The sequence below is a fragment of the Agelaius tricolor genome, unplaced genomic scaffold (assembly GCF_023055355.1).
Source record: "Agelaius tricolor isolate 1412-34295 unplaced genomic scaffold, bAgeTri1.0.p SCAF_8, whole genome shotgun sequence".
Classification (NCBI taxonomy): Eukaryota; Metazoa; Chordata; class Aves; order Passeriformes; family Icteridae; genus Agelaius; species Agelaius tricolor.
The window spans coordinates 26,560,489-26,585,442 of record NW_027269268.1 but is presented as its reverse complement, the minus strand read 5'-3'; the positions used below and the strand labels follow the sequence as shown (position 1 = coordinate 26,585,442).

Sequence of the window (24,954 nt, the reverse complement as noted above, 5' to 3'; positions counted from 1 at the left end):
GAGCAAAGGCCAACAGCTTCAAGTGTCTTTCCTGGTCAAGAATTTGGATAAGCTTGCTCTTACTACAAGGGGAGAAGAGAGAGGAAGGGGGGGAACTTTACCCAGGATTACTCTAACTTGAAAGTCTGCACACAGAGAGAACAGTGGAATAGTAAATGACTCAAAGAGCGCACTTTAAAAATTTGGGCAAAGAAAACCTCGGAATACAACAAGTAAATTGTGTTTCTAGAAACATTACAAATACACATTCTGTATAACATCTACCATTATCAGGCAAAGAATTTTTAGGACTGACATACCACATACCAATACTAAACAGAAGTAAATGAGAAACAAGCTCCATTTTTCTGAACACCATGTAAATTCTGTTTTCACACGTGTTGCAGAGAGATGCAGAGTCATTGTGTTTCAAGCTATAAGTTTCAAGCTACCTGTAGTTTTCCCAGAGCAGAAGTCCTTCCCACTCTGACAACTTTGCAGGAAGTTTACATCTGCTTGCCAGCCAAAGAGACAAGACATCATTTTTACAGTAGTTAGTGAAAGACTTATTTTAGCAAAAGTGATAGCGACAGCTGGTGGTTCTCTTTTATTATTCTTCACAAAGGTATATTTCCTATAATGCACAAATATTTTTTAAAATTTTACATTACAGCATATTGACATTTCCTTAAATAGAGAAACAATTTTGATGACTATCTGCTTTCAAATCTGTCATACCAACACATCCTTCATTCAAATAGCTGTATCTGCAAAGAAGTATCTCTGTTGCTAAGGGATACTGAAAATAAAACCCTTCCCAGGTCCACCAAAAAGAAAAGCATCTAAAAGCAAAAAGCACACATTCACCTGACAATTTCTTCCACAAACTCTGCACCAGAAGCTTTAGAGGCCCCACAACCTCAAAAATGAGGTGCATATCCTCACACCCAAATGACTACCATTTACCAGTATGTTGCCAAAAATATTTAAGTATCTATTCTAACATAGGTTAGACCCAGAAACATTTTATATTTGGTTGTAAGGCCCTATTTTACCTAGTTTAGTACTTTAAAGTGTGACACAGCAAATTTACTACACTACACAGAACACAGTTTACTATCAGCACACGATTTTCCACTGTCATATTCATAGCCATTCATTTCAAGTGAGAATTGATACACGCTTGTTTCACAGCCATTGAAAGTGGTACTGGCTAAGTCAGGGAAGAATTTTGGTCAAGTAGGGAAGATAATATGAAAGAATGCACTCAATATTCAGTTTTAACCTCAGTGACCTGCACGCCCAAATAATTATGAGGCTCCAACAAGATGCTATGACCTCTCTCCCTTGTCTAAGAGCGGCCCTACTAGCCAAACCCGTGAGCCAACATAAAGCGAGTAACTCATGCAGAATAATCCTGGGGAGGAGACCCTGGACACTGCCAGCCGCAGAGCCCCCCGCTTTCCCTATGCTGCCCGGAAGAACACCGGGATGGGGTGACACGGTGTAAACATGCTGTGTTTACACTGTGTAAACACACGGGGCATTCCCCCCCTCATCCCGGCCTTTCGGGGGAGGCACACGGACGAGGTGAGGGATACGCGAGGAGCCACCACGTCCGTCCTTCCCAGCCCCGGCCGGCCGGAGCCGCCCCGCTGGCGGGGGCGCAGCAGCCGCTGGGCGGGCGGGGGGTGCCCGCTCCTCTCCTCCCGCCGCCTCGGCCCCGCTCGCTCCCCTGCCGTGTCCCCGGGCCGCGGGGGAGCCCGAGCCTGCCCCGCCGCGCCGCTGCCCGTACCTGCGCGGGCGGCGCCGCCCGCTGATCCCCGGGGAGGCGCTGGCTCATCCTCCCTGCGAGCGCCAGCGGGACACGGGCGCAGCCCCCGGACCCGCGGCCGCTCCGCCGCCCGGCACCGCCCCTCGGCCCGGGGAGGGCGGGGATTGCCAGCGCGCAGAATCGGCGCCCGTCGGGCCCCCGGGGTCAGCATCGCCGTCACTGCTGATTCTGCTTCCCGCGGTCCGCCCGGCGCGGGTCCGTCCCCCGCTCCCGCCCTGCCGCGGAGGGGCGCGGCTTCCCCGAGGCCCGGGAGGGGCCCCTGCCGGGCACCCTCGCTGCGAGGGCGGGCTGAGGGCCCAGGGGGAGGCAGGACAGTCCCGCGCTTCAGAACGGGGTGGAGGCGGTTTCCCAGGTAAAGGAGGCAGAGAGAAGCCGGGTACATCCTTCGGCTTCGGGCTAAACCGCGCCGCCTCTAAATTCCAGGCGCTGCGAAGGCCCGAGAGCCTGAGGGTTTTACCTGCGGAGAAAATGCAGGTGTCGGGCTGAGCACGGAGCTCCTGGGTACTGCTAGCCGAGGTGCTGAGGCCCGTCTGGGGTCCACTTAACACACAGAGAATGCAAGTTCCACCAAAACGTGTCAAGTCAAGGGGTGGATTTTTTTTTTTTCCCCCTAAGGAAAATGCCCGCTGGTCCGCTTATGTGCAAGGCTAACAAGCCCGCAGGGCGCCGTGCCCTGTGGCACTCGGACTGAGGAGGCGCGTTGTGAATCGCGAGGCTCTTTGCCCATAGGTGCTACTGAGGCGCGCTTTGGAGTCGAGAACGGAGAAGCCAGAGGTGCAGCCCGACCCTCCCCGGTAAGCGCTGCGCTCAGCCCCGCCGCGGCACGCTTCCCCACGGAGCCCCGCCCCGGGGCTGTCCTGGGGCACACACGTACCGCCGGAGCCGGGCTGTACGGCGCTGTGGGTTGCGGCTCCTTGGTGAAACATCCGTAGCTGTTTTGGGGGTTTCCCCCAAAAACGCTGACACCCGCGCGCCCCGCCCGTCACGTGACCGCGACCGCGCGTTACCAGGGTGAACTGCCGCTAACGCGGGCAGGGCCGCGGCCCCGCCCCGGGGCGGGCTCGCCCAATGGGAGCCGAACTGCGGGGCGGGGCCGCCAATAGGGGCGGATGGGGGCGGGGCCTTGCCCGGCGCGAGGCCAGGTTGGGCAGTCGTGGCCGCGGCGGGCAGGTATGGCGGGGTGGGGCCGGCGGGCGCGGGGAAAGCAGAGGCGGGGCCGGGCCGGGCCGGGCCGCCCTGGGCCGCCCTGGGCCGCCCTGCCCTGCCGGGAGCCGGGCAGATAGCGGGTGACCTCTTCCAGCCACCCTGGGGCTGGCTGTTCTGGCCGCGCCTCTCGCCCCGGTGCTGGGCTTGCTCTGGCTGTGCGGGGGCGGCGGCCTGGCGGGGCCCGCTGCGGAGCGCGGCCCAGCCCGGCCCCGCCCGGCCCCTGCCCTGCCTCTCCCGGTACGAGAGGCCCGGGCCTGGCCGTGGGCTCCGGTCGGGCGGGCTGCCTCGGGATGTGACTTGCGCCGCTCTCCTGCGTGTCCGATGAACTGACTTGCTCCCCTGGGCTTGAAAAGACAACGCCCTGTCAGCGCTGATGTCCTTCTTCTGGACGCCTGTTTTTCCCGTGCCACATGGGAAAATAAGCGATCTAACTCATGGAAGATGATATACCCGCTTTGACTGAACTGTGACTTCTCGCCCAAAGGCTGGGTACTGCCCATTTATATTTGCACGGAGCAGCATGCAGAGGCAGCCCTAAGCTACGCCTAATGCAGCTGTTTTAACTGTAGAGCAACTCTGGTTATTTCATAGAGTAGGAAGAGAACTTCAGTAGAGTCATGCAGAGTTCAAATTGTATCCCACCTGCTGTGCTTTTACTGTTGCCTGAAAGAGAATATTGAAGTTAGTACCAAGACCTTCTTATGTTTAGAAGTGCAACTTTATATTAAACTATCTTTATGTACTGTAAGAAAATAAAAAACCAACCTTACCAAAACACTGCAGGCCTGTAATTTTAACTTTTTACTTTCCTGGTAGTTATGCTTAGTCTTAGTAAGCTTTGCATCTCCTCTTTTGCAGAACAGATTACTTTAGATCTCTCTTGTTTTGTCTTGCTATGCTTATCAGGCTTATTCATTTTGGTCTCCTTTCATGGTATAGGTCCTGTTAAGCAGCATCTGTGTCTAGTACATGGTAATTCTGTTTTAAAAAAAAATCTCAAATTGAGGAGAGACCCTGATTGTGAGACGTGTGATGTGTGTGAAGTTTGGCTCTAAGCTACTAGGATCTCCTGTTGAAAGGAAGCTGGATACAGCAAAGCAGAAATGCTATTAGTTCTTGCAAGTGAGGCTTAAGTGAAGAAAATCCTAGGACACTTTTGCCTTTTTCATCTTATAGAAACTTTCTCAGGGTATAGAAGCTCTTTTTGCTTTAAAAAATAAAATCTTTTAGTCTACTGTGAATTTGCTCGGATATTTGTCATTTGGTCTTTGTTTTGCCCTTTCACTGTGCTGTTCTGACACATCTGTATATTGCCATAGCTTCTGCCTGCAGCTCCCTAGTGTCCTATTTTTACCAAAGTATTTTTTAATATAGAACCTTAAACACCATAAAAATTCACCTGAGTACTCCTTTTAATCTGAAAAGGTAGTCTGAATGGTCAGATAGTACATGGAAAATAGTGATGTGTGCCATTTTGTGATTATATGTTTTATATGCAATGTGAAAAGAGTCTTTCAGTCAGGCTTAAGGCCACACCTCTCTGTATTGAATAATGATTTGAAACATGATGGGGATCTGTTGAATTCAGGCCATTTTTTGCTTCATTATGGTGATAAAAAAGCTGGATTTAGTGCTTCTTAAGAAACAATGCATAGGAATTCCCCTTGCCTCCATTGTGTTTCTTCCAAGTAAAGTTGAACTAAACATTTTTAATCAAGTGCTATAGCTCTATGATGTTTGTGTGCCAGCTGAATCAGAAGCCTTGGCACTGATTGCACTGGTTTATTTCAAGACAAAACAGATCCTTTTTAGTCAAAATGAAGGATGAAACAGGTTTTAGTTATGCAGCCCTTGTTGGCCCAAATGAGCCAACTGTACCACAATAGAGTTGAGACTAAGAGTAAATGATTTACAGAAAATCAACTGAAGAGACAAATGGATCAACATTTTGAGTTAGAGAAAAATACCATGATCAGGTTAAATCACTAAGTACACCTAATTAAACACGCTCATGGTTTTTTGTGTTTTTTGGTTTGTTTTTCCAGTACTCAAGTAAGGATGCCTTAAGACGAAAACTATGGATAAATACATCAAAGTACGGAAGATTGGAGAAGGATCCTTCGGGAAAGCAATACTTGTCAAAGCTAAAGAAAATGGCCAACAGTACGTCATCAAAGAAATAAACATCTCTAAGGTAAGTGATTGTTATTAATAAATTCCTGAGCCATTCTTTTTGTACTTCTGTTCTCACAAATCATTATTTTCCTTCTGAAGATGTCAAATAAGGAGAGAGAAGAATCAAGGAGAGAAGTTGCTGTTTTGGCTAACATGAAACACCCAAATATTGTCCTGTATAGGGAGTCATTTGAAGGTAAGGTGAACTAATACTGTAAAACCTGAAGTAACGTGAGTGACTCTGTGCACTTCTTACTGCACATAGTCTAAAAGTCAGGGAGTTTTCTCTCTTTAATCAGTATTTTTCATACCTTTATTACTTACTTCAGTTATTTTCCATATTTTTTCAGAATTCCTATCCACATTTAAAAATAATTTTCCTGATTTTGTAATTCAGGAGAAAGGGGAACAAATAAACAAATATTCATGGCTATGCCTTATATAGTATTTGTTTTGGTTGATACTTAAATGAAAGATATTCTCTTGTTTCTCTGGAGCATAAGTCTCCTTGAATACAACTGGAATGCTTGTGTAGGTTAAATTTGTGTAGGTTAAATTACAGTCTAAATTTGGATATTGATAACCTAGCAAGAGCAGTTTTATGTCCAAGTCTATTGTCTTAGAGTGCAGTCTTCAGTAACTGCAACCATATATTTGCTTTCAGAGCTGGGAAAATAGATGGGACTGTTTACTTCATCAGGCAGTGAAGGAAGGAGAAATATAATTCTACATTGTCTTCACAGTGAATGTCTTGGGAAATGGGCAGAACAGAAAAAAGATTCCAAAAGCCTATTATAAAAGTTAAAATATTATTAAAAGTCCCTAAATATTATTTGAACTGCTGTTTAGAGATTTTGGTCTCTTCTTTCCTTCCTTTCTGCTGACTTTCTTATGTCTTTTGCCTGGGGCTTTCACTTTGTCTTTTCATTAAATTAGATTTTTGTAACATAATCATATTACACAGCCTCACTTCTGGTTTATAAATACACACTGCTTTCTTCCTTGTGGTAGAGGCTGTTCTTTAAGACTGCTTTTTTCTTACAAGGTAGATCCTGTAATCCATAATACACAAGAATTTGTGTTGCATCTTTATTGGCAGAACACATTGACTTTGAATACCTTGAATATAAAGTTCACAGAAGAAAATTATTTCAGCAATAGATATGCAAGAAATCTAGACTCTTAGAATCATGTTTTAAAATTACACTAATTAAAGATGATAATAAAATACCCAAACAGAGAACTTTAAGGATTTGATGTTTTGAAAGGCAGATTTCAGAAGCATTTTATGGGAGTGAAATTTAAGTGACTTAGATGATTCAATTTGTTTTAATTCAAAGGTTTTTAAGTGTTGTGACTAACTTTTTCATAAAATAGGAGTTCTTTTTCCTTTGACCAGCATGTGACTGATTTTCTGCAGTTATTCATCTCTTCTCAAAATCATGCCTAGTATGTGAGTAGTGTAGTTCTTATGCTCTTGGCAACTTGCAATTTGCTTCTGCCTAATCTGTTTTTTCATCAGTAACTGAGAAAACCATAACTTTGAATGAAATGTATTATGTTTGTTCATACCTCCTACTGGAAACTTGCATGGGATTTTTTTGAAGTCTCCTGAGATGTCATTCAAAAAAGAGAAAATAATTGTTTCCATCTCTCATTGTTTGCTGGAGGTTCTCTTATTGTTCTTCAGACTGAAATAAACTGCATGTCTAGTATGAAAGCTGATGGCTGTCATGTTCTGGCAAGTCCAGGTAAAATTCCAAGAAAGAAGAAGGCAAATACAGGCAACTTAAGATTCCTTTAGGGTAGGGGAATCTATAGGATGTTTGAAAAAAGTTTAAAGATTGGTTTTATATTGTGTTCATAAAATGACACCTTTAGTTTCATAGTGGTTTTGAGGACCATGTTGGAACATTGGTTCAGTACGTGTAATTCTTCTCCCTCCCTATCAAAATAGTCCAATGTTACCAAAATGGAAAAATTAGGTTTTGAAACTCAAAATAATAAACATACTTTTGCTTGAAGTTTGAAAAAAATAGACTAATAAATTATATCTAAAGCTGCATGTGAAAAAGTAAATTTTTTGTTGCTTTTTCTGTGACTGTGTAAAGATATTTAGAAAGTTATGTAAAGAAGAGTCTTGCTTTTGTCTTTTTGAAATACTTTGTCTTTTACTTTACAGAAAATGGTTGTCTGTACATAGTGATGGATTACTGTGAAGGAGGAGATCTATTTAAAAAGATAAATGCCCAGAAAGGAATCCTGTTCTCTGAAGATCAGGTAACAGCAAACTGCTGTTATAGTGTTTTGTTGCAGGATACTTTTTCATGAATTTGAAATTATTTTGGTTCATGTTATAAGTATGGTTGCTTAATCTAAAAGGAGATTCTCAAACAGTCATTCTTGTTGCTATTGGTCAATGTAGTATCATTAAAAAGCAAAATCAAACCAAAACACAGACCAAAAAAAACAACTGCATAAAGGAAAAAAAAAAAAAAACAGAAAGAAAATATGGTTGGAAGTCCGGAACTCCTGGGTATGTTACTTGAGATTTTGTCTCTATGTGTAAGATGCTTTTAGAAGTTGGATCTCTTGTGAAGTAAACCAAATCTGAGACATGAAAAATACTGAAAGACAACATGAATATCCTTAAACCTCTGAAATAATTTTTAAAGTTTTTTAAGATGTAGTGGCATAGGATTTTTGTATTGTAATACTGATTTTCATGTGTCATAAGTACAAAATAATATACTTTCTAAGTATAATAATATGAAATATGGAAATATGGAGTTGGCATCATTTAAAAGTTCATTTTGCCAGTAATAAAAATTTAATATTCTGCTGATACACTTCCAATACATTTTGTTTTGCCACAAAACTGGTTATAAAGCAATTTTTAGTGAAGGAGAAGTGACATAGTTTGGAATAAATGAGAGGATTTTAAGTACAGATTTGATTAAATTAAGTAAAAATAAATTATGTAGGATTCAGGGTGGATTTTTTGTTAGGACTTATATGTTTCTTTGTTTATAAATTGTTTCTATGCTTTTGTGTCTGTGTCCAGTAGGATCTCAGTTTACCTGGGATTGGAAAGTCTTAGTAGTATATGAAGCATTTGGGATATAATTTGTAAAACTTTTAATTTTCTAATTTGATTTCACTTTTTACAAGAAGGACTTCAAATGGAAAAGTGAAAATTATGTCTTGCATTATACTATAATTTTGTTGTGTATGTACTTCTAAGTAGTGAATATAATACTACTACTCACATGGCAAAGTTTTTGTCATTAGTCACTTCTTAAATTGTGATTTTTGCAGATTTACCCAAAAAAGGGCATTGTTGGCTTGTTCATAATCTTTAAGTTAGATGTTTGTTGCTTTTCTCATCAAAGTCTACTTTGTAACATTTTTCTTTTAAGACACACAGAATTACTATAAGTAAAATAATTTCTGAGAGCATCAGTAGGCTTCCTAGGACTCTTGGTGGATTAACTGAGTGCAAGAAGACTTGTATTGGCTACAGCAAAAGTGCAATCTTTTAATTTGCAAGTTCCACATCTTAGGCATTTTAGCCAATCAGATCCATGTTGCATTCCTCTGCTAGGTTTATAATAGGTAATTAAAATAGTAGTCTCAAGCTTAATAACAAATTTGGGTAATAAGCATTCTTCATTAAAAGGTTTGCCTTATAGTGACAGTACTATTAAGTTTTTAATTATTCTTTGGTATAAATGAAGTGGGTAAGAGAGGGAGGAGGGTAAAATCCAGTTATAATTAAAGTCTGATTTGATAATATCTTGTAAGAGGGAAGTTTTTAGATAAATGATGAAGTTGATGTTGCATTTTCTTTTATTAATAGATTCTGGATTGGTTTGTACAAATCTGTTTAGCACTAAAACACATACATGATAGAAAAATCTTGCATCGGGACATAAAGTCACAGGTACGTAGGTGGCTGTTTTTCAACTGAATTGTCTTTCAAAGTGATTGCATTCATATCTTCCTAGTTTGTGTATGGAAACATTTCTAATACTGGAAACATTTCTTCAGTCTGCTGGAGATTTCTGTATTTGTACAAACAGATGAGGCTATTAGATGAAGCTACAGGTGTTACTCATGTATTTATGTGTGGGGAAAGAGAAGATTATGTTTGATAGTGTGAAGTAGTGGTTTTTCATTTTAATAAAGTAGGAGTTATATAAGTCTGGTGTTCCATAGCAGTAAGTAACAATGACTTCAGGGGGATTAAATGGTAAAAAACTTTCTTCTTCTCAAAACATGTAGAGAACAAAAAGTGTGCAATTGTATGAATATTTTAATTAACAGACTTCTTAACATTTCTATGTCAAGAATATATTTTTAACCAAAGATGGAACAATACAGCTGGGAGATTTCGGAATTGCCAGAGTTCTGAACAGGTAACTCCTTTTTGATGCTGTTTTTCCTCTGACTTAATTTAAATTGCTTTGATTAAGGAAAACACAACCTGTGCACTTCATGTGAGTTAACCAGTTAACATCCATCCTTATTTTTCTCTCAGTACTGCAGAGCTGGCACGCACTTGCATAGGAACACCGTACTATTTGTCGCCTGAAATATGTCAGAACAAGCCTTACAACAATAAAAGGTACTAGTAAGGATTTTATTAAACATCTTTAGTAAAAAGAAAAAAAGAAGCTCTTTTAGGAAATTAAAGCTGTTCTAGTCAAATGATGGTGAGCATCTATTAGCTTGTCTCTTACCCGAGTAGGTACTGAGCTTCACTGTAGAGGTTGTACCTCTACAGGTAGGTCTGAAGTAGAAAGCAATATCATGGAGAGATGACTTAGCTTAATGCTTCAAGCTCTAGATCTAGTTGTGTTCTTAATTGTGGCTCTACTTTTGCCTGTCTGCACATTGGTTGTACTGCCTTTGTATATGCACTACCAAGGTGAAACTCTCTTTAAGGATGAAACACAGCAATTTGATTATCTGCACACGTGATGTGCATACAGGGGTGGCTCAGCTTGCTCCAGCTACCTCGCTTACACCTTTTCTGCCCTGGCAGCAGCCTGTGCCTGGTAACAGTGTCCCCATTGTAATTAAATGGTAATAATTAAATGTTAGTAAGTTACCCTTCTACTGTACCAAGCGATTGCATTCATTGCTGTGAGTGCCTTATCATTTCCATTACTTTCTTAAGAGATAAAAATTGTTACAATTACTTCCCTTTAATTTCTTCTACATGGGGTTTATTATCCAATGGTGTTCTAACCAAATCCTGTAATGAATGAGGGTAAGTTTATTTATTTAATGAATGAGGGTAAGCTGCTAAAGTTATTCATTTAATGAATGAGGGTAAGCTGCTAAACAGAATAAATTGACTTTGAGAATTTTTTTCAGTGTTTGCTGAATTAAGTGATGAGGGTTTTTTGGATTTTGTTTGTTTAATTACAAGACCTCAGGCAAATGTGTATATTTAAACAAAAAAAGCCTTTGTCCATATTTTGTCTGGTTTCTGTGGCTGAGATGGTTCTAAATCAGAAATCAAAATAGCATAATCTGATTTTCAAGATGGCCTTATTTTGGTTGATGAAATTAGTTTGGGGATTTTTGTTTCCTTAGGGTTTTGCAGGGTCAAAGAAGTCCATAGAGGGGAGCTTGTGCATACTCAAAAATCCACCCTTTTCCTCTTCAGAGATACAAGTTAACTGGCAATGTTAACCTAGAACTAAGTGTTAAAATAATGTGTTCTCTTTGATTTAGTGATATCTGGGCCCTCGGTTGTGTTCTCTATGAAATGTGTACACTTAAACATGCGGTGAGTAGAAACTTTGTGTCTATAAAAGAATAGTGATTTCAAACAGAATTTATTTCTGATGTCATGCAGATTTATTTTAGTTGATGAAATGCTTTCATGGTAGCTGTTTGAAAGTTACCTTCAGCATTTTCATCTCCACTTTCTGTGCCAAGCAACACTTCATTGATGTTTTGCTCCATGCCAGTCTCTCAGCTGTGTTGGCACTTTTGTTTTTAATGGATTGTATTAGCTGAAAAAATTGTTAGGTGTTATAATAAAGGATACTAGGAATAGTGGGGGCATTTGTAGGGTTTTTTGTTTGGTTGGTTTGGGGATTTTGTTGGTGGTAGTGTTGTTGTTGTTGTTGTTGTTGTTTGGGATTTTTGGTTGGTTGGGTTAGGTTTTATTCCAAAAAAGCTTGAATTCATTGAAAGCTTCATTGAAAATCTGAATTTGTATTCTGCTTTTTTGCAGATGGATTCATGTATTTCTGTTTAGAACAGAAATAGTGCTTACAAAAAACTCCCAATGTGGAAGAGTTGCCTTTTTCCAGTTTTTTTTTTTTCTTCTATCTATGTGTGTTATAGTTTAAAGAGTATGTCTTCATCATCCATTTTTCAGTTAGGAAGGGAAGAAAATGTTTGGGGCTTTTTCTGTCCTTTCCACAGATTTTTTTGTGGATTTTGTTGTGTTTGGAGCTTCTTAGTAGCTGTTTTTGTTAAAAGAAAAAGATTGTAACAACATGAAAATGGAAAGAACTATTTTCAAGGGATAAGGATTTCATTTCATTTCAAGCTTTTGTAATTTCTTCTTGCTTGATCTTTTATGTGGCAGTACTGCTGACAGTGTTTAATTTCGGAGAGTCGATGTCAACAATTTGTTTTCTGTAAGCTGGGTAATACATATTGTTTTCTTTTTATTGTACAAAGGAATTGAAATGGTGCTCTCTGTTACCTGAGCTTAAACTGAAGTCTGAGCATTCCCTTGGATTTCACTCTGAATGAGTGTGAATACCTCATATTCTCTAATTTGTAATGGGGGGTTGCTAAAAAAGGCAGAAGGCATGTTGTGGTTCAAAACCTTTGGAAGGGGAGATCAAGCAGATAATTATTTTTTCCTTAGTTATATATCATTGTCAGTCTAGATCTGGAGGCAAGTAATTACTTGATAGCAACATTATGTCTCCATAGTATGAAGTACCTGTATTGTGATGTATTTTTAATTAGAATTTTAATTTGGATACATGGCAACAGATTATTTTGAACTGCTGGTGTTGACCCTGGAAGTGTGTGTGTTGCCTTGAAAATGTGTGTGTTGAGGCAAAGGAAGGTGCACACTGTTAGCTTGGTTTCCTCATCATCTGTCTGTGCAGCCTTGCATGAGGACAGGTGATAAGAGTAACTGTTCTGTTCCTTGTGTGATACAGTTTGAAGCCGGTAACATGAAGAACTTGGTCCTGAAGATAATCTCTGGGCCTTTTCCTCCTGTTTCTATGCATTACTCCTACGACCTACGTAATCTGCTGTCACAGCTATTTAAAAGGAATCCCAGGAATAGACCATCAGTAAACTCCATATTGGAGAAAAACTTTATAGCCAAACGGGTTGAAAAATTTCTCACACCAGAGGTATGGAGTCAGTTTGAATTCTAACTTTGCTAATAAAAGCATCATAGGACTTTCCTTTTTCTTTATCTTAATGTTAGTATATTACATTGAAAACTAGAGTAATAGTTTTCCCTAGAATAGTTTTCTTATAGACAGGATCAGTTGAGGAAAAACTAGTTTTACAATGGACTGTAAAGAAAAGTCTCAAATTATTAAGTGTTTTGTAGTTTCCATAAGTAAATCCAAAGTGATATTTTCTGAAGTGCATTGTTTTGTGTGTTTTTCTATAGCATGAGGAATCACTACTGAGATGATTTTTTAGATATGTATCTTTTCATAAAATGCTGCTGTCAATTATTTCAGCATTGTTGCTGTATAGAATCTCTTGAATCTATTTTTTGTTTGTAATTTGGAATGGCCTGAGGGCCTGCTGTGGAAAATAATGCTAAGTAAAATAATCTTTGAATTTCTTGAGGTTTAAATGTATCATGTGTATGTACCCTCAAAGAAGTTGCTTCCTATTCTGTTTAAAATCTGTTCATATAATTTTATACCTAATAATGTCATTTTAATATGAATCTAGTCAAAAGAGATCAAGATTAACAAGTGAATAATAGTACTGGTATGAGGTAAATAAATATAGAAGAGAAAGGACATGGAGGAAGTGCAGTATAAATAATTCTAATGGATTCTAACTCAAAACTAAAGAACTGTCTTGAAAAGGCCATATATAATTTGAATTTCTGTGTTGAAATAGACTTTCAGCTTACTTCAGATTGAAGTCCCAAAGAAAGGTAAAATTCAGCAATCTTTACAGATAAGTTTGTTCTAACATTTACAGCAGTAATAGTTTGATCTGGTCTTGTTTCCAGTAGCTGGAATGGATATGAAATTTTTATTTGGAGTTAGTCAGTCAAAGTATAATTAGTAATAGGCTGTGTCTATCTCCAGATGGTGATACTAATTTGTCCTAGATGGAGTATGAATACTTAGATGCAATTTTTCCAACTGTACTGCTGCTGTGTGTGACTTAGAAGTGTTATCTAATCTTTGAAACAACCAAAAAAAACCCCACACAGAAAGCACCTTTTACAAAATGTATCAGTCTGGTACATTCATATTCAGCAGGAGGTGGTCATTCTGTGATACAGCTGTAATGCTTATTTTATTGCAGTATCATCCATGGCTAGTGCTGTTGTCCTCTGTTTTCCTTAGTCTAAGCTTAAAAGTTATTTCATAGTTGACATCTTCAGGATGTTGCAACTGTTGCTGAAATCCCATTTTTAAATATCGGGAAATCAATCTTCCAGTTTTATGTAAATTCTTTCTTTAGTTTCATAGTTACTAAGTTGGATTAAAGAGCAGATCTAAATTAGCATCAATTTTTAAAAAGGAGAGGGGGCACTTTGGAAGATACTAAAGAGTCAGGTTTCTTTTCTGTCAGTAAAGGTGTTATCGTGGAAACATCATAATTCAGTTGCTACAGCTTACCACTCAAATAAAAGCTTCAAGACCATTACTAAGGAACTGTAGGAAACTGTGTGCCTTCTGGTTTACAAAATCTTTGATGCCAGACTCTCCAGATTAAAAATTTGTTTTGCCATTATGTGCAGAGCCCTAAGTTCTGCATTTTGGTTCTTGTTTTGGGTTTTTTTTTAAGCTTTAACTCCTCAGCATTGTAACTGACTGGGACAAATCAAAGGAATCTCAGTAGTTCAAGATTCTGTGAAGACTATTCCTGAACTGACACTTTTCATTTATCCTTGCTGCTCTTCCTTGAATACTTTTCACTTCTACTATATAGATTTTGAGGTGTTTGGTTCAGAACTACCTACAGTATTTAAGATGATGGCCTATTAATATTTGAATATTCTTTGTCTTGTCTCAAATTTTTCACCTCAGTAGGACTGCTTTCCATATTTTATTATTCTAATTTTATATGCCTTACAGCACACCATATGTGTTTTTCCAGATACCCACATATGTGGTCATCTTCCCATCTTGAAAAGGATAGCAACACTTTAAAACTGCAAGCATTTTTAAAGAACTATTTTTTGACACTAGCTCTATGAGAAATTGAGATGAACTTTGGCAGCTACTCAGAAATCTAAAATTAATTATGCATAAAAATTGTGTTGATGCTCACATTAACTTTTTTCCTAGATTCTTAGCTAGCTCATAAATGAGATAACATGTGCCACCCAGAAGTCAGGCTAAATTGCTTTTTAAAATTACTTGAGTAATTACGCCAAAAATGTTTGAAAATACTCCAGCTCCATATTGGTAATACTAGATTCTAGTAATACTAGATTCAATGCATAGAGTTGAGTATTTATTTTTGTGTAATTTACAGTAAATGCTCTTACTTAGATGCTTACTGCTAATGGCATGCTTGTCTGAAAATGAGTTATTCCTAGCTTTGGTTGCAAGTACTATTGACTAATTCTTCCAATTGTTTAGCTTATTGCAGAAGAATTCAGTCACAAAATTTTCCACAAGTTTGGACCACATGCTTCACCAGGTAAGTTGATGTCTACACTACTTTTCCTTTCAGCTCTGTCAAGATCATGTTTGTAGCTTTGTTCTTTTACTAGTTTTTTTTTTTGTGTGTGTGTGCTCTCATACCTGACTGTAGGATTTTCAGGAAAAAGGAGAGAAGAAGGAATTTTCTCCCCTCCCCTGGGGAGCTGGACATATGTTGGGTACAAATGATGCAAATACAAGCTATGGGCCTGTAATTTAAGGAGACAGTGTAGACTGCAAATAATGGAACTAATTCATATGCGATGATTGTATGACTTATTTTTATCCCTTAGTAATGAAAAATGGCTAATGAGAAGTATGATTTCTTCCAAAAAAATGTGGGATGCTTCATTAGAGATTCTAAGCTAAAGCCCTGGCTTCAGTCTAATTCAGTAAAATTTCTGCTAGTGTTAACAAAGATTAATTCTGTCAAGATGGTGTTACTTCATTTTACTGCATTAGTTTGCCTTTTTTTTCCCCTAGATTTCCTTCCCAGGTATTTTATTTCCCTGTAATTATCTGATGCTCTGGCAAGGGCTTTGGTATCTTTTGATAGTGTTGCTGACCTCCTATTCTGTGGTAAGAGAGCCCTGCTAACCCAGAATCAAACCCACAATATTGGTGTATGTTCAGGAACTCTATGGGGAAAGCAATATCCCTGAAGGCCATTGAAGCTCTTTTAGAACTCATCTTCTATGAGTGACATTAGCATTCCAGGTTTCAGTTCAGTATTGTTAGTGGAGAAGGGCCTGTCTCTCCATTCCATTAGGAGACCTCTTCCCTGTGTACATGAGCACTGTGCAGTTAAACAAGGCAGCTGAATGAAGTGTCTGTTATACAGCTTGAAGGATTAAGAAGTAAAAGCACAGGAATTGTTTTCTTCTATTTCCTATCAAACATTAAATTAGACAAGCTAATACAGGTTATGTGAATAAAGTGTTAGTGATTTGTTACAGGTTCAGGAGGGTGCCCACACACACCAAACCCGAGACCCAGCTGTGACTGCAGAGCAAGTTTGCTTTTATTGCTAGCAGTAGCAAATAATACATACCAACCCCTGATTCTTGCAAAGCCACTGGGCAGGCAGAGGACATGGAGAGCATGGGGCTCATACAGGGGGGCAGGCAGGCAGTGCACCTTCAGGGCATCCCCTGGATCCACAGTGTGCATCCAATCCTTGTCACCCCTCCAGCCCAGACCCACACCTCAAGGCTTCTCCTCAGGAGTGGAATTTTTCCAGCTACAGCACGTGAGATGAGGCCAGAGTGGCTCGTGATCCCACCTCCATGCTACCAACAGCTCCATTGTGCATTGCTCCTCTCTCACAGATTAAGTTCCCACTGATAGACCAATGCATTGTTTCTTTTTCAAGGGTCAAGTTCCCACCAGTTACACATTAAAGTTTTCCTTATTGTCTTGTGGATGTGCACAACAGCAGACCAAATATTGCAGGGCCTCAGACACAGATTTGGTCCCTGACACATGGTTCACCTATTTTTCTCTAGTTTTGCTTTCTAAGACTTTGGGAAAGGGAAATACCATACACTGGCCAGCCTGGGTAGCTCAAAACCAGGTTTTTTTTATTGTGGGGTTTTTCTTCTTTTCAGCTCAAAGACCAGTTCAAGAACCAACACTGACTTCAGTTGTACCAGCTCAGAAAATTACCAAACCTGCTGCAAAATATGGAGTGCCTTTAACTATCAGGAAGTCTTGTGGTGCACCTAAAAAGCCTAATGAGAAGAAGCCATTGACTAAAATTAGACAGGTAAGAAGCCAAGTTAGTTAAATTGAGCTGTTTTGTTCATACCTTATTTAAATACTGTGCCTTCCTTTTCAAAATGTCTTGGTATGTGGACATGCCTCATGCACCTGCAGAGAAAGTAGAACTAGTAGTTTAAATGCTTGGCTTGCTTCATTATTGATTGTTTGTTTAGTTGGTTTTAATATAATTTTTGTAAATTCCTAATTAGGCTTGGGTTTTAATTCCAAGGCTGAATTACATTTGTGTGTTTTCATTTGCTTTGTTGGTGTTAACCACTCATAGGAATATTGGAAGGCTGTCAGGTATACCAAGATCATTGACACTGGAACCTTTGCATCTTTTTTCTTTGTTCCAAAATAATTTCAAATTTTTTTAAAAGTAGGCAAACTTTTTCTAGCCATTTTACAAAGTGTTATTAGGCAGAGAAACTATGTAATTGAAAGAGAAGTTTCCCAGATGTAATTTCATGAGCTAATGAGAAAGTTTTCTCTATACTGTCATAGAGTACTTCTAATATTTCTTTCTGTTGTCTTCTTTGTATTCCTGATTACATAAAACTTTTATTTTCTCTCTTTATTCCATTAATTACTGCATAGTCAGGAGTTGTTTTTGCTGCAGCTAGTTTTGAGCTATATGCACATGCCAGACAACTAGAACCAAGAGGCTGCTGCTTCAGCAAGAGAACTAGTTGAGATTTTCCTCTGAATAAGTCACATGGTTGTTGTTGTGGGGTTTATTTTGGTTGTTTTGGTTTTTTTTTCCTTTCTCCCATGGCACTCCAGGGAACATAGCACTAAGACCTCTATCCATCTGTGGAAGTTGTTGGTGGATAGAAAATTATCCTGGAGATCCAAATTAACTGTGAAGTTCAACAGTTATGAGAGGTTTAGAGAGAAGCTCAGTGATCACACAAGCCTTGTTGGCTCTTGAAACACAGTTTGAAAAAGCAAGAAAGGGAGAGTGCAGACTTCTTGTGTGTCCTTATGAAATCACAAGGTTTATGTGTTTTAAGGCTTGGTTGCAAAGCCATCTATGGGTCTTTGTCATGGGTTTCACCAGCCAACACCCACCCAACTTACCCTGAGACTTAATGTGGCAGGGGAGAGACTGAGGAAATACCCTCTTCCCACATGGAAGGAATCAGTAATGCTACTTTAGGACAGTCTTTTTGTGAGCTGTACTTAGTGATGATACCCCATAAGATGCAGGATAGAAACAGTGGCTACAACTTACAATATAAATTTTCTTCTCTGAGTCTGAGTTTGCAGCTCTTAGCTGGCTTTTCAGAGGAGCATGTAACAATTGTCTCCTTTAATTAGTAATACTGCATTAACATTATATTATTACAAGTCTCTAAAGGTTTCCAACATCTGCAATATTTGATTTTAAATTATCCATTTGACAGGATTGCATGTTGTCAAAAGAAAGTGCTGTGAAGCTCTGTGTGTTCTAGTATGGTCAGAAAAAAAAGCTTTAAAATTAATGATGGCTTTTTTAAGATTAAACAGCACATTTTGTTAACTATAGCTGCCTCTTTACCAGGTATTCAGTGGTGACTGTATTGTCATAGGTGAGAAGAACCTTGGTTAGAGTTGGAACCAATGAAGTATCAAGCAAAAAACCCCCAGGATAACCTTCCAAATAAGAGAATCTTAATATCTAGACCCCCTCAAAGAGTTTCTATAAAGAAAGCATTGTAATGAAGAGTGATACTACCAGAGAAGAAACATTAAGACAAAACAGATTTAAAAATCATTGCCTTCAGGTTTTGAAGAACTTTTAGTACAGGATGAACAAGTACCCCTGTATCCTAGCAGTGCTTTTCACTTCAAACCTCCTGAATATCAAGTATTTTAAACCCCAATTAGTGCACACTCAGTTGTGACTTAAGAATATGTTTTCTGATGGAATTTTTCTCTCATTCTGGCATCATGCTGTCTAATTTGAAGTTTCACCTTTTATGCAGGCATTTCCAACCCCACTGATGAAAATTATTCCAGTAGAAAAAAGGAGCAAAAATGTTTGGGGTATCATGAAATCATCTGTTTTCAAACTGAGCAAAAGCCAAGTCCACAGAAAGAATGACAAAATACAACTTTCAAACCTTTCCTCCTCATCTTTTTTGCCAAACATTATATAGCAGTGATTTTTTTTTTTTTTTTTTAATCTTCATGGACAGCAATTGGTTCAATAACCCATCTTGACAGAGTAATGGCTCAGTAATAAATACCAAATTATATGCTTATTTTTCAGGAACCTTCAAAAAAGAAAAGGTTAGAATTGCCTGAAAAAGAAAAACGCCAGAGAGAGCAGGTAGACAAGAGTCTTCAGATTTTTCTTTATTCCCCCATAGAAATTTTCATGAAATACCTTGTGGTGTGGTGTGTTGTGTAAGAACATGCAGTAGTTTCATTTCCCAGTTCCTTAACATGTTTAATCCTTACACATTGCAGATCAGTTTACCGAAGGCAGATGAAATGAGAAGATTGGAAAAAGAAAGGGTAAAATATGTTTAAAATGTGTTAAGAGTGAAGTTCAATTTTTACTTAGTGGTTCCTTGAATTTTGTTTTCCTGTATTGTTTTCTCCTTCAGATGGAACGAATAAACAGAGCCAGGGAACAAGGATGGAGGAATGTGCTTGGTTCAGGTGGAAGTGGTGTTAAGGTTGGCAGCAGATGCAGAAATGTGGTGCAGTGTGTTTCCCCCACCTTTGATTGTATGAAATGGTCTTCTCTTTTCAGAAGGATTTGCTCTTGGAGGTCAACTCTTGAGGCTGTCCATTATAAATCTGTGGATAATTTGAGATAGACTGTAACAGCTCCTCCCTGGCCTTTTGGAGATTACATGCAATTTTCATTTTTAATGTTTCTTAATTTCTGAATCTCTTCTCTTTCTGCTAGTAATGGTTTTTTATGCACCACTTTCTTATTTCTACACCTGCTTTTGCTACTTTCCTGTGCTGAGTGTATGCATGAGCAGCTTCTTTCACATTCAAGTTTGTTCTTAAATTTTTTTTTCCCAGGTTTTCATATTATAGTAATGGACCTCTTTCCCAATATTAAACACTTGTTTCTAAACATTCCTTGTAATTTAGCAACGTAAGTGTTTCTATATATCAATAAGGTGTTCAGGAGGGGGGTAAAAATTTCTGAGTAAATCTAATTCTTTTTAATGCAGTGTGCTGTTTAGCCATTCACTTTGAACATAATTTAATCTGATTCCCACGACTGTTTCCTTTTCCCTATTTGGGCATGTCATAGTTTTGTGGAAATATAACTGTCCTGGAAAGTAGTCTCATCAATTTAGTTGATTATAAGGGTCTGGGTATCAGACAGAGCCAGTGCAGGAATTTAAGTAGTACTATGGTAAGTCTATCTGACAATAGAAAGTGGATTGAAACACAGGGATTTGTTGTGGTGAAAATACTGGGCATAAACATGTTCAGTAGGGTTTTTGTAAGCAAGCTTTGAGCAATAAAGTCAGAATGGATAGAGGTTTTATTACTATTCTCTGTACAAAAATGAGGAATACAAAAACACCAACCAGGTTTCAGTAGCTGCCTATTAAATATTTCCTTTCAAAATAGATATCATCTTTGGATGTGTGCCACACATCATGTAAGTAAAGCTTAAATATAAACACAAACTTAAGCATACTAGACTTTAAAAACTACAAAGTGCTGATTTAATGGAAAAATAAAAGGAAAAATGTAATTTGCTTCCTATGTTGTCCTCCTCTCCTTCAAGATCAAGCTGGCAGGCAACAGTACAAGCTCCCATACAACATGGTATGCATGCATCCTCACATTTGGATGAGAGCTGTGTGTGTTCCTGAACACAGTGTTCCTGTTAACTCAGAGTTTTACTGTGAACATATGAGCTGTTCTGTTGTAGCTCCAGATGCATTGTTAGCTGTATTCTCAGTTATCTAGGGAAACTGAGGCCAGTGAGTGTGTTTGTTTTCACCAAGTGTCATTGGTGTAAAACATCTTGGTCGGTGGAAAAATCATTGAGATGTCTTCTTCAAATTGGATAGTTGAGTGCAAATCATACTACAGGCTGCTAGTTTGCCATCATTTCAGATTTATACTATTATAATATTCTTGACTTAATTATCTTTTTCCTTTCTCCAGCATGCAAGGAGTATATCCAGCAACTCGCTGACAGTGCCGTTGAATAGCATTGGTCAAGCTTTCCAATAACATAAGCCATACAACCTCTTACAAAGGCACAACTGTCATGCACTGCATGATTCTGCACTCTCTTATTTTTGGTCTGATTGCTGGCACCTGTTTCTGAGGAAGAGTAGAGAAAGACGTGGCATGTGTTTGGCTTTGGGTTTGTGGTTCTAGCAGGTGCTGTAACTTTTCTCTAGACTGTTGATGAGTGCCTGCTTCATATCATTTGCCTGGAGAATGATGATCATTCTCTAGAATTTCTTTAGATTTTGGAAACTGAACTCTAATAATGGTACATGAAACCTTGAATAGTGTCTAAAGTTAAGACTTTTCCCTCATTTGTAGAAATCATAGTCTTGTATAGTTATTTTTATTCAGACCAACAGTCTACCTGCATATTTGTTTGAATGCCTAGATAAATCCTTGATTTAGTACTCTCATTTGGATTATGGGGAGCCATTGATGGTACTGAACAACTGAAACTCAGAATGTGAGATAAATTCCATTGTCAGATATAGTGTCTTCCAGAACTTCTCAACAGGCAGTCTTAAACTTGTCACATCTGTACTCACCTTCTGAATTGATATTAAATACTTCAGACCACTCTGGAAGGTAGATTGACACTGTTGGTGAAACAAATTCCATAGATTTACTACCATGGGCTATTTGACTGCTTCCCCCAGGCATAAAGGAAACATTTTTATGCATGTGCTGACAACCTTAACCTTGTTTTGCCAGTTTCACATTTTCTGCATCCATCCTTGGCTATTACTGTACACAGCTGCTTGAAACATTATTTTTTTCATTATTTTCACTTGAAATTTCTGCAGGAATTCTACTACTTTGAGAATTACATATAATTTGCACAAAGCAGTGCCTTGTGGTAGGTGTTCTCCTGGTCTGAACTTTAGTAGAGAAGCATCTCAAGTCTAGTGATGGAAATTAAGTGATAGGCTGGGTGGCAATGGGGGTTCTCAGATAAATCTGCACATAGTGCCATTCAGCAAACTTAAAACTGTGCTCAACTTTTTCCAGCTTCATGAAAAAAAATGTGTGTTTGGCTATAAGTCACTTGTTACTACTTCAGTTGAAATGTATCACTTTTTTTTTGCTAAAACTTTGATTTTGGCCATGTAATATTATCTATCTCTGTTTACACTTCAATGGAGTCATTTTCAGTGACTTCCAAAATGTGTGAGAGGTGACTCATGTATAACTGTACTATTTTTAAAGGAAGCTAAAGTGGTGTTTTATTCTGGACTCCTAATAAAAAAAAAATTATCTATCTTGTAATTTGTTAAAATAGGAGCATGCCAGGGAGAAAACTAGGACCAATTTATAATTGTTGCAGAATATGTTAGTATTATTACTTTGCTGAAGAGTTAAAAATTGGAAGAGCCTATTAAAAGCGGTATTTGTGATTTCCACCCTACCCCTTTTGGCTTCCAGGCACCATATTATGTCGGTGGAGGTGGTGTTGGTCCTTTTCCTGTGTCTTCCAGAGGACGCTATGAACACTATCATGCTATTTTTGACCAGATGCAACAGCAAAAGGAAAATGTCTTCAGAATAGCTGAAGAGAGGGAAGCCAAGTTGAGAGCTAAACTACAAGACCGAGGAGTTGTTGAAAGGTATGGCTACCTTCCATTAGAAGCTACACGTGTTCTGCTTTAGATGAAAGTAATGAAAGTTACTGTACGTATTTATCTACAGAGGAATTCCACCTGGAACACGTCCAGGAGTTCCTAAGGGATCTGCAGGTCATCACCATTTACCCGATGTTGGTGCAGTTAGGAAAAAAGTGAAAAGATTGAAGGAAGTGTCTAAACAAGCCAATGCAAACAGGTTGGACTATGATAATCTGTGAATCTGTCCCTCCATGTTAGATTCTTGTTCTGTGTCTGGTTTCATTTAGTAGTTGAGCATGTCTCAGAATCACTTCTATTCATTGGTATTGTGCTGTCTGTTTGTGTGTTAGACCCTCACAGACCACAATTCTTTTAGAGCCAATGGAGATCTTGACTTTTCCAATAATGGAAAAAATAGTTTACTAAGCAATTGTACCTAAAGTAGATTTCAGACAAAATTGTTGGCTTCATGTGGTTGCAGATAACAACATAAGCCTCCTCCTTTGCTTTGTTCATAGTTTGACTTTTTGTGTTACCTGACAAGATGCTTCTTTCTCCCATCATCTTATTCTTCCTGCCTTCTGTGCACCTAAGTGTCTGTAGTATTGCAAAGCATCTAGAATGATCCCAGAATTGTTGGTGGAAAACTTCTAGGAGCTCTCTTCACTGAGATGTGAATGCCAGGTGTTGTAATGGTGTGCAACCTCTAATTTGGTATTCAAATAGTGAATTAGAAGACCTGAGTCTAATTGCTGTAAATAGGGTGTTTTTATATATAAAAAGATTGTAAGCAAGTACTGATTTTCTTTTTAATGTTTTCACTCTTTCAAATAGCTTCTTCAAAAATTATTTGCTCTCCTTTAGATCTCATAATATTGCCCAAGGAACTCTCTTTGCGGCTGTGACTAGGAAATGGGAAAATACCATTTTCTTGGAAGTTTAGTACTGTGAACATTACTAACTGACTTTCCTAGAGGCACAAATTTTCTCCTTTATTATTTAAACTTCTGCAGAGCCAATCATGTGTTCCATGGAGGAAGAAATAAATGAAGTTAATGTGAGAAAAAGGAAGTGGCCAAAGAAACCATTTATTCTTGTAAACTAAATTAATTCAATTTTATGTTCTAATATAATATGTATTTGCAATTATAGGTTATTTGCTAATTTAAAATTTGCAGAAATAACATCGTGCTTAACATTGATATTACAGTTCTGAAAGCTCTGAGGTATATTTTATGTTCCCTATAGTAGGTTGGACTGTTGTGAGATAATTAAAGTTCTACCTGGTACAACCCAGTACTGGAAGGCATCTTTTGCCAGCAGTAGTTAAATGTATTTCCTCCTCTGTTTATTCTCAGTGCTTTGCACAAAGCACACAGTCCCCAACTCTTGCCTAGATTAGGAAATAGTTTGACTCGTACATTTGAAAATATTAGATTATATTTGTCTGTACCTGGATAAACTGTTTTAAATGTTTTAAAATTGAGAGAAACTATAGCAGAGTACTGCAGATTATAAATAACACAGACTGGGAAGAGAAACCAATTCAGCATTTCTCAAATACATGAATTCGGAAGCACTCAATGAAAACACTGTTCAGAAGTTCCAAAATAGGTAGAGATTTGGGTTTTTTCTCTTTATAGACTGGATTACTGTTAGCTGTAAATTAAAGTGCTGTTTCTTAGCATCTTAAGTGTGTTAAGAATTTGTAGGTTACCTAGAAGCAATTTTATTATCATAGCCAGCCTAGCTGTATTTCCATCCTGGACTTAATTCTTCCTGCTGAAGGCAAATGATCATGATATTCTGCTCAAAGAAAGAATTTAAATTACAAGAACTTTGTTAAAGATAGTCAATTTAGGGCATATATTGAAGAAGCTGAGAAATCTTCAAGTTGAAGTCTTTCATTGTACTACCACTTTTGTAAAGCTAAATATATTCAGTGTCAACAGTCTTGAAAAATTGTCTCAGGCAGAAGTGAAGCCCAGAAGAAATCTAGTTGAAATGTTTTAGGAAAATGAGTTGCTCATCTTTGGAGTAAGAAAAATCATTTTTATAAAATTTTGAGATAAGCTGTTCCTGTGAATTTGGTTTGAGACAAATAGGACTGTCTTGGTTTGGGTATTTTTGGAAAGACCTCTCCTCCAACACTGTAAGGTTCATGATATGTGGCAGACTTCAGCTGCATGACAGGGCTTTGTTCAGATTTCATATCCACCAATTGAGTTCATAGGTAGTTAAAAGGTAGAGTAAAAATCTTTTGGTGAATCAGGTATGTGTACAC

General features: G+C 38.6%; 3 protein-coding genes across 18 annotated transcripts in view; 1 reads left to right on the top strand and 2 right to left on the bottom strand.

Moving 5' to 3' along the window:
• The window catches only part of CLCN3 (chloride voltage-gated channel 3), a 60,241-nt gene extending 58,322 nt beyond the window's left edge, over positions 1 to 1,919 (bottom strand). The window contains exon 1 of one of the 2 annotated variants that reach the window (XM_071432064.1): positions 1,775 to 1,919. The gene's annotated coding sequence lies outside the window, so the exon portion shown is untranslated. The remainder of the gene's footprint in view (positions 1 to 1,774) is intronic. The other variant, XM_071432061.1, reaches the window with a different exon arrangement.
• Positions 1,774 to 2,851, bottom strand: LOC139592342 (cuticle collagen 2C-like). The gene is made up of 2 exons (XM_071432068.1): positions 2,688 to 2,851; positions 1,774 to 2,270 (listed from the first exon to the last, which is right to left on the bottom strand). The coding sequence occupies exons 1-2, from the start codon at positions 2,737 to 2,739 to the stop codon at positions 1,819 to 1,821; spliced, it is 504 nt and encodes a 167-aa protein (XP_071288169.1). The 5' UTR covers positions 2,740 to 2,851; the 3' UTR covers positions 1,774 to 1,818.
• The window catches only part of NEK1 (NIMA related kinase 1), a 44,042-nt gene continuing 21,112 nt past the window's right edge, over positions 2,025 to 24,954 (top strand). For 5 of the 15 annotated variants that reach the window (XM_071432052.1, XM_071432051.1, XM_071432049.1 and 2 more), the window contains exons 1-17: positions 2,033 to 2,165; positions 2,429 to 2,607; positions 5,065 to 5,213; positions 5,294 to 5,390; positions 7,377 to 7,474; positions 9,054 to 9,137; positions 9,545 to 9,612; positions 9,735 to 9,821; positions 10,940 to 10,994; positions 12,400 to 12,600; positions 15,040 to 15,100; positions 16,710 to 16,867; positions 19,118 to 19,177; positions 19,318 to 19,365; positions 19,458 to 19,529; positions 22,492 to 22,673; positions 22,756 to 22,887. In XM_071432052.1, coding sequence (XP_071288153.1) covers positions 5,097 to 5,213; positions 5,294 to 5,390; positions 7,377 to 7,474; positions 9,054 to 9,137; positions 9,545 to 9,612; positions 9,735 to 9,821; positions 10,940 to 10,994; positions 12,400 to 12,600; positions 15,040 to 15,100; positions 16,710 to 16,867; positions 19,118 to 19,177; positions 19,318 to 19,365; positions 19,458 to 19,529; positions 22,492 to 22,673; positions 22,756 to 22,887 — 1,520 coding nt within the window. In that variant the 5' untranslated portion in view covers positions 2,033 to 2,165; positions 2,429 to 2,607; positions 5,065 to 5,096. Of the gene's footprint in view, positions 2,166 to 2,428; positions 2,608 to 2,902; positions 2,984 to 3,307; positions 3,509 to 5,064; positions 5,214 to 5,293; positions 5,391 to 6,571; positions 6,648 to 7,376; positions 7,475 to 9,053; positions 9,138 to 9,544; positions 9,613 to 9,734; positions 9,822 to 10,939; positions 10,995 to 12,399; positions 12,601 to 15,039; positions 15,101 to 16,709; positions 16,868 to 19,117; positions 19,178 to 19,317; positions 19,366 to 19,457; positions 19,530 to 22,491; positions 22,674 to 22,755; positions 22,888 to 24,954 lie in introns of those variants that run through there. The other 10 variants (XM_071432060.1, XM_071432050.1, XM_071432046.1 and 7 more) reach the window with 9 other exon arrangements.